General features: G+C 40.3%; 1 protein-coding gene across 2 annotated transcripts; it reads right to left on the bottom strand.

Annotated features, from left to right (window-relative positions):
* Window positions 1-1,006: 1,006 nt before the first annotated feature.
* On the bottom strand, window positions 1,007-7,123 carry LOC106937362 (uncharacterized). Of its 2 annotated transcripts, none has more exons than XM_015018814.1 (2): window positions 6,792-7,123; window positions 1,007-4,537 (listed from the first exon to the last, which is right to left on the bottom strand). In XM_015018814.1, the coding sequence occupies exons 1-2, from the start codon at window positions 6,967-6,969 to the stop codon at window positions 3,189-3,191; spliced, it is 1,527 nt and encodes a 508-aa protein (XP_014874300.1). In that variant the 5' UTR covers window positions 6,970-7,123; the 3' UTR covers window positions 1,007-3,188. The 2 variants fall into 2 exon arrangements, with proteins under 2 accessions (XP_014874300.1, XP_014874301.1); XM_015018815.1 differs by having other exon boundaries at window positions 1,007-4,465; window positions 6,792-7,121.
* Between the last annotated feature and the right edge of the window lie 1,434 nt (window positions 7,124-8,557).

Below are 8,557 nucleotides of genomic sequence, written 5' to 3'. Positions count from 1 at the left end.
TTACAAAAATTAGAAAAAAAAGGAGTGAAAAAAAAAAAAAAAAAAAAAAAAAAAAAAAAAAAAAAAAAAAAAAAAGTCATTTCAGAGTTGAGCTGAAAATGGTCAAAGGAAGCTAAAAAAAAAGTTGCCTTGAAGAAGTTTTCATATCCCTTAAAGCTGCGGTATTTAACGTTCATAAAAATGTTTGGGGTTTTTTGCATTTGTTTAAATTGTTACTATGTCATGAAAAAAAAAAATCAAGCTCCTCTGCCTTCTTCCAGCGCTAACCTGCAGAAATAAACCACTGTCAGAAACGACCAATCAGAACCACGAGAAGTGTCGCAGCGCTGTCAATCATGCCTGCGAATGTGCCGTTATGTTACAGTGTGGAGCCTGTCACGAATGCTAAGGCTAGTTAGCATGTCCACCGAAAACGGTGGATAAACAGTTTTCCTGGAACTGTGAGCGTTTTCTCCGCTTTAGCACATTTAGCAGCGCGTTCACGAGCTTGACTGACTGCGCTAAGACGCTCTCCCCCCTGGCTCTGATTGGTTGTTTTTGACCGGAAATAGTGTTATTTCTTCAGAGGGCAACAGTAGCTCAGGGAGGAGGTGGGGGAGTCTGATTTTTTCACAGATCATCTCACACCATAACATTGCAAGTTTTTAAAAATGAGTAAAAATTTAAATAAAATACACTCTTTTTTCCAAATAAAAATTACATACTGCAGCTTTAAAGTAGTTTCCAACCTAATGACAAGAAAAATAACTGATTTAAAAAAAAAAAAAGACAGATAATTTTAGTGTCATTCTGCTGTGGAAATTCAAACAAAAAAACAAAAATGTAATTAAATCCATTTTTGAAGGAGAGTCTGTTGATGGGACAACTATTACCGTTTCACTCCACAAACTCGCCCTCTGTGAAAACAGTGGAGAGAAGGAAGTCACTGTTTGAAAGAAGCAACAAGAAATGTAAAATAAAATGTAAAGGTACAAAGTATGAACACTTTTGAAGGCACTGTAGGCCAGAGGGTGATTTTAGTTTGTGCCCATCATTCGTAGAGAGAAGCTCTCTGTAGTTACAAAACTGACCTGCCAGTATCAGTGAAAATGCTGAGATAAGCACATGTAGACACAGAAACATCATCAGCTGAGGCTACACTTTTCCAAAGAAGGACCACACACATGCTGGACATTAAAGTGTGCTGTAATTCTGCACCAAGTTCTCTTTTCTTTTCCAGTGTTGCGCTCAATAAGGGGATTACCATGTGGTCTAACCGATACACGTCATTCTCCGCAGCAGCGAGCGACTACGACGAGTCGTCTATGAAAACCTTGACGGAAGATATCACGGCTTCACTGCACCAACACAAACATCTACAGCAAGATGACATGCCAAAAAATAAATAAAAAAAAGGGAACTGTTACATTTCAGCTCGTTACAGATACGAAAATGACATCGATACTTTTATAACTAAGAGCGTAAACCGTTTCACACTCATGACAATCTGTTAAAAAATACATTTTCAATTAAAGCTACTTAGAAAAATCTGGAATTAAACGCTACCTCCATCACAAATAGTCGTGTGAAATGTGTGTCAGTGTCAGCTTTAACAAACTGATCTACAGATGAACACAAGAGGCGGAAGACTAAAAGCAAAATATAGAGTAAAAAAAAAAGTGTTTGCAATGCAGAATATTAATCCCTTATTGCAGTCATGCTCCTCGTGGAGTAAAACTGGAAGCTAATATTAGCTGGAAGCTAAATAGCTGGACTTCGTCACATTCCTCTACACTAGTAGCAACTTTACTTTCAACAGGATGTTTTTGGACCAATCAAGAGTCAGCTATTAAAGCTAGAAATTAGTGATCAAAATCTGGACAAAACCTGAACCTTCAGAGACACATAAAGACAGTTATGAAGTCAGTCTTCCATCACACAAAGGACTTTTCTTGGATTAAAGGACTAATGATCAATAGAAATTCATCCGAGTTTATTTTTAGTCGAACTGATGTGTGAAAGTGTCTTCAGGCTTGCCACAATAAGTAATAAATCAAGCTCAATCATTTGCAATTGCAGGATTGTTTTTCTGTCTCTTTCTACAAAAGGCTTCAGTGAAGGGCAACTCTGTTTACAGAGACTTCATAATCCATTTTATTTGTGGTTTCTGGAGTTCTGTTAATTTATTTTATATATTTAAAATTAGTTCTAGTTCCAGTGTAAAATTTAAAGTCTTTTTCATCTTTGACAGGGTGTGCTCGCATTATTATGTCTTTGCTTTTACATTACGTGAAAATGGTCTCAGAGCAACATTATTATGGTTTAACACAGTAACTTCTGGGACAATTTATCGTCCAGCAAAATGTGTTATTGTAACAGGCCCACGTGTCCCAACAGGTCTGCATAAAAACCCTCAGCCCAGCTCTAAAGTCCCTACACTGGCTCCCTGTAGCTCAGACAACAGACTTTAAGATACTGTTGTTAGTTCTGATTCATTCAATGCATTAGCACCAAAATACATCAGCTGTTGTGTCAACCTTCAAGACCACTCAGGTCTTCTGGTTCAAGTCTACTCTGATGAAAATCTTGATTAATAATAATTGGAAAAACTTAGATCATCTGAAGTCTTTACAGCAGTTTTTAAGACAATGATTTCTAATGTTGGCATTTGAAAAATGTAATCCTTTCATCATGTAAAGCACCTTGCGTTACCCTGTGGCTGAAATGTACTGCACAAAAAAGTTCCTTTAATTACGGTTTTCTCTAGTTTTCATCACATAACTTTCATAGGAGCCAACTGTGTGTCTTGTAAACGAAATAATAATAATAATAAAAAAAACCAGTAGTGATGTTGTGCCAAAGCAGGGAATGAAGGGAAGACTTCACTCCTGGCTCCGTCCACTCCTGAGCCTTCTGTGGCATTTTATTAAAGGGACTTTAAACTGTATGAAATGTATGAAGGTGGCACCGTTTGAAAAACAGAACACATGCGGACCACCTCCACTCGCCAAGCTAAAGTTTCCGTTCCTTGACTTAACCTGTCAGCAAATGTTAGAGCCAAGATCAAGAATAATCTTTATAATCAGGAGTGACTGAACTGGGATTTGGTGAAAATAAATGTAATTTTCCTACTCGACACATGACAGGAAGTCTGAAACAGTAAAAAGTTAGGAGAGCAGCATTAAGTAGTGCATTGCTTTCTGTACGAGTCACTCGAGAGGAGCAGCAGAGATACACAGGTTGTTTAAGGCACAAGCGACTTGCACAATCTTATCAAAGGTTGAGAGGTTGGACGTGCGTTCGCAGGCGGTGCTGAAGGGGCTCTCCACGGGGCCTGTGAGCATGGTGTACCTCTGCTTCACCATGGAGATCACCCTCTCCACGTGCCTCTGCACGACCACCGTCTCGGACTCGACGTCGGGCCCCGCCAAGCCCTCCGATCTCGCGCGAGCTTCACCTTTGCCGGCGATTTTGAACAGAGCTCCGCGGGCGGCTACGGAGTCCGCGATGTCCAGGTCGCGGCAGGCCAGCACGACGTCGCCTGGGAGAAGCTTGCACAGAAACCCGCAACCCTCGGCCAGGCTCTTGTCGCTGACGCTGCCCGGAGCGCCCCGCGACACGAAGGTCACGACGCCTTGCGGAGCCACGCCGATCAGATACTTCAACGAGCCGTAGCTCTGCGCCATTCCCTTGGCGCGAGGAAGGGCCGTCTCTTGTCGTCCATGCTCCGTTCCCGTCGACGCCGGCTCCTCGAGGGGTACAGTGAAGCAGTCTACGATGACGGCGCAGTCCGGGTGCGTTGCGCGCAAAGCAGTGGGCAGGTTTTTCCGGAGCTCCGCTCTGGACGGCCAGAAGACGGCGGTCGGCACCAGCGTGGAGGACATGATGTTGACCATGCGGTGTACTGTTCTGGCCACCGTGCCGACTTTCACCCCGAAGCGGTAGCCCAGGTCTTGGTTGCGGAGGTCCAGCCGCAGGCGCATGAGGGTCAGCAGGAGCTGCTGGAACTTTGACAGCTTCGTGTTTTTCATGCCGTCCATGTGCGGCGCCAGCAGCCACATCACGGTCTCTAACACGAAGTAGTTGGGCAAACCGGTGTAGAACTTGACCTTTTCCGCGTCGTTCCTGAAGGCGTTCTCGGACAGAGCCATTTTCTCCACGGACTCCCTGAGCGCCCTGTTCTCCTTCTTCAGCGCTTTCAAGATGTCGTCGAAGTTTACGGATATTTCGGACATCTGGGCAAACTTTCCTTTCTTCCTGTCTCTCTCGGAGGCTTCGTCGTGCTCCTCGTCCTCATCGGTGCTGAAGGAAGAAGACCCGCTTTTTTCCACAGCAGCCTCCGGCGCCTCCTTTTCGTGACGCCCGTCTTGGCTCGGCCCGTCCACCGCGGAGCTGCCCTGCCCTTGGAGGAACAACAGGGCATTGGCGGCTTCGACCCGCGCCTCCTGCTTGTCCAGGATCTCCAAGGCACCTGGCTCCTTCATGTCTGGGAAGAAGGGAACTGGTGTGAACACAGAAGGAACATAATCGGGCGAATGTGGATTCTTGACTTGTTTACCTGGATGTGGACAGTCAGAAGATGGTTAAAAAGTTACAAAAAAAATGCCTTCCACATTTGTAAGGAAACTATTAAAAAAAACGTAAAATAAAAACATCTTTAATTGCTTTAATATAAATCTGCACTAAAATACATCTTTCTGTTAGAATAAGTTTTTAAAAGGATTATTATGCATTTCCCAGGTATATGACATTTTATTAAAGCATAATCAAATAACAATATTACCATCAGTTGTTATGAAAGTGCTATATATATCAGCATTTTCATAACGCTGATATATTGACTTATTTCTTTTAAGTCAAATATGACTTGAAAGAAATTTTACTTTCTAGCTTAACGCCTTGAAATTGGGTCTCTGTCTCTTTAAAAACTCCTGCTCTTAGTAAAACTCCACCTTTAATATTAAGAAGTGATCACAACATGCTTCCTCTATTAACCCATTAACGACGTTTTTACCAGCGTTTCACTGAGAAGCAGCTCGTATAAAGAGCTCGGCACATGTGCAGCTCCACCAGGTGTTTGCTAATTGCTGCTGGCTAGTCTGAAGGAGCAGAGTGGGGGAGTCGTGAGGGACGCCTGCTCTGTAATGTGGAAGCTTGGAAACTGCAGCTCCGAGGAGGAGCTTGGGCTCGAAGGTGGAGCTAGGTCCAACCAGACATTTTGCATAGCTGAATGGTTGCCATGGAGATTAAAGGATTTCTCAAACATGCATGAAAGAATCAAGGCAACACTCTCTAAATGTTTTTGATGAGGGAATAACATAATAACAGGATGTAAAGCTGGAAAAAATTTGATTTTATATCATTCTGCTGCTTTACATAAGTTGAATATGTTGTTAACTGGAAACCAGAGAGTCATACTCTACATTGGTGTTTAGGTCTAATATAAAGCTAAAAAAAGAAGTCAATTTTTACATAATCCTGCCCCTTTAATTAGGTTTTTCTAATACAATTTAAAAGCCAGATTATTGTCCTATAAAAAAAGAGCAGCTCAACAGCAGTTTCCCCCCCCCCCCTTTTTCTTTAGCAGAGCTGCTAAAGGCTATTTCAACCCCTGCTCTGCTGAGGGTGCTTTATAACTGCATGGTATGCACACTGCAAAGAGGCAAGAGACCAAACACTTCCCTAGAGGAATTAAAGCATCCCAGAAATTCATTGGACTCCACAAGCTCATCCTGGTAAGAATCCTTTACAGACGCTGCCTCTGCAAAGAAGCACAGCTCTCTCATCAGTTGTTCTCTCTGCTGCCATCTGGGAGGCGACTCAATACCAGCAAACATTTTCAGCTCTGACAGCCCTCTCTCAACACGGCTATTACCTTAAGCAATACTAATTGTTGGTTTCCTATCTTTGCTAATCAACAGAATCATTTTTGTCCAGCAAAAATAAAGAACTATTTCCAGTTAAATGAATTAAAGATCAATAATGCAGCAATAAGAATGTCATTCATTTTCTGCTGGATTGAAAACTTTATCCACCAAAGAAACGGCAACATATTTTTTCCTGAAATATGTTCCTCAGAAAATAAGTAATTGGAGAAATGCGGGAAGAGCAGGAGCTTCTTAAAGAGACAGACTCAAAGTTGCAGTTCGTTTAAGTCATGTTTGGTATATACAGCATTTTATATAACAACTAGAGGGAACAAAATTACTTAATTGTGCTATTAAATGGCACCATCTGCCCAGAAAATGCATAATACTGCTGCTTTAAAAGTGGAACATGTGTGTGCGTAGATTATTCTTGCTTTGGACATTTTAGTCTAGTTGTCATTCAGGACAGTTACATTTTGCAATACAAACTGATTTTTCTTTTTCTAGAAACCTTTTTTTACATTGCTAAAAATCACTCCAGTGTTCTAAATATAAGATAGAAATAGTTATGTTTGATACATTTTAAATGTTTTGAACACAACTGGAATTTCATACTGCAAGAAGAAAAAGGAAACGCAGTTTTTATAACACTGAAAACCAGGCCTCAAAAATTAAACTCGATGAAATTTAAAGTAAAATCCTGTGGCATGTAAACTACTCGGACTATACGCAGAGTTTAACCCGAACTTTTTCCTCTTTACGGTTTGTAAACAAGCCTTGTAAAGGTCTTCCTCTTCCCTTGTGCTAACTTCAGTATCTCACACTGTAAGCTAGCAGCTACCATCACAACATACAGAGTATCAAAACCCTCGGATAAAACTCCCATTCCCAGTCCCCCCCACCCCCACCCCCACCCCAACCCTAAGAGTTGCGCTGCATCCGTACCTGAGATGAAGTGGGTACTGCACAACCGGCTGCCGTCGTTCGGTACCCAGCCCGCTCGGTTCACCGCAGCCACCCAGCGCTGCTTCCTCTCTGGGTCCCGTGGGAAGCGGTAGAACGACAGTGTGGTGCCTGGTGTCCGTCGGTTCTTACAACCTGCCACCACACATGTGTGAACCATAGTAAGGCCACGGTGAGGCGTGGAGGTGGCCGTTGCTGCCTGCTGGCTGTTTTGACTCCCAAAATGGTGACCGACGGGAGGATGCGTAGTAAAAAGAAAACTACAGTTCCGTTAACAGCGTTAGTTTGCAGTCCTCGATCTGATTGGATAATCCCAGGGCGACGTCACTGCAACTTGATCTCGACTCGTGCGCAGCAATCCACGCAGACGCCATAATTTGCTGAATTTATTGTGTTTTCTAGAGAGATTTTATATGTTAACTTTTAAGAGTGGAACTTTTTTAGTTTGATGATCAAACACACTATTTACATTATGGTTTATTACGTTTTTAGCAAAAAAAATAAAAATAAAAAATAAAAGCAAAAATATAAAATAAACTCATCTATTTTATGTTGTTTTGGGAAATATATAGTTACGCAAATACGAACAGAAGAGTTTGTATTTCCCAAACTCTATATCGAAGAACTATCACAAGTGGATTAGTATTCTGAAGGATATTTTTTGTAGTTTGCTTTTAGGTTTTTATGCAATATCTAAAACAGAAGAGCTTAAAGGTTTTAAAGGTAATTTATGTTTTATAGATTCAAACTATGTACATTATAATTTAAGTGGGCTATCCATCTTTCTTCATCTTCCAATTTTATGAAAGCTGGCCTTTTTCTACAAAATAAAGCTTCTCCCTCCAACATTAAAATACATTTTTCACAAAAATCTGAACATAGTATTACAATTTAGTTTAATACACACAGCTTTCAAAATAAAACTTTTAATTTAACACAAATTAATAAAATCTCTCTTTTGTAGCTGCTCTTTTATAGCAGGCTTAAAATGCTGATCAAATACATTTAACTGTTTTACAAACTGAATAATTTAATGTGTATGAATACTTTGGAAGGGATACAGATGCATGGTCATCTGGATCATTTAATTACTTGTTTGCTGCTCTGTTTTTTGTCTCCTTACACCAGAAGCCTTTCATCAACAATACATCCCTGGAGATTATATAGTAATCTCCAGGGTTTTGATGGTCGGTAGGAAGACCATCAAATCTGCCCTATTTATCAACCTTACCACATCCAAAGGAAAACCGAAACTTTTTTTTGTAATTAACTTGGCTATGAAAATATGATGTAAAATCTTTAAAAATCCCCAACATTTAAAAAGTGTTGACTTTTTAAGACTTCTTCTCTGAATCAGAGTAATAAATCTGAAGAATCTAATTTACTTTGTTCACTGTGAGGTTTGGGGATGAAAGCTAAAGTTTTATAAATTTACAAAAAAAAAAAGTTGTATATTCACCACCACTAATTAAAATAATAAAAAAAATAAACAATAAAATATAGATTTTAAGTTTATGTTTGCTATTTTTAATCCATTACTTGTGATAATCCATATTTACATATTTCTATTATCAGTCTGAGGAGCTCATACAGGTGAATTTACAATAAGCAGCCTATATTTATTAAACATTTAATCATCCAACTGAAGCATACTCATCATGAATACATCTATTTACAAAAAAAAAAAAAAAAAAAAAAAAAAGGGGGAAAAAAGGAAAAAACGCTTTCTTTTTGGGCTTTTGGGGCCC

The sequence above is a fragment of the Poecilia latipinna genome, unplaced genomic scaffold (genome assembly GCF_001443285.1).
Source record: "Poecilia latipinna isolate Pla-1442-1.1 unplaced genomic scaffold, P_latipinna-1.0 Scaffold2324, whole genome shotgun sequence".
Lineage (NCBI taxonomy): Eukaryota > Metazoa > Chordata > Actinopteri > Cyprinodontiformes > Poeciliidae > Poecilia > Poecilia latipinna.
The sequence above is the reverse complement of the archived record's forward strand: the minus strand, read 5'-3'. Positions and strand labels throughout refer to the sequence as shown.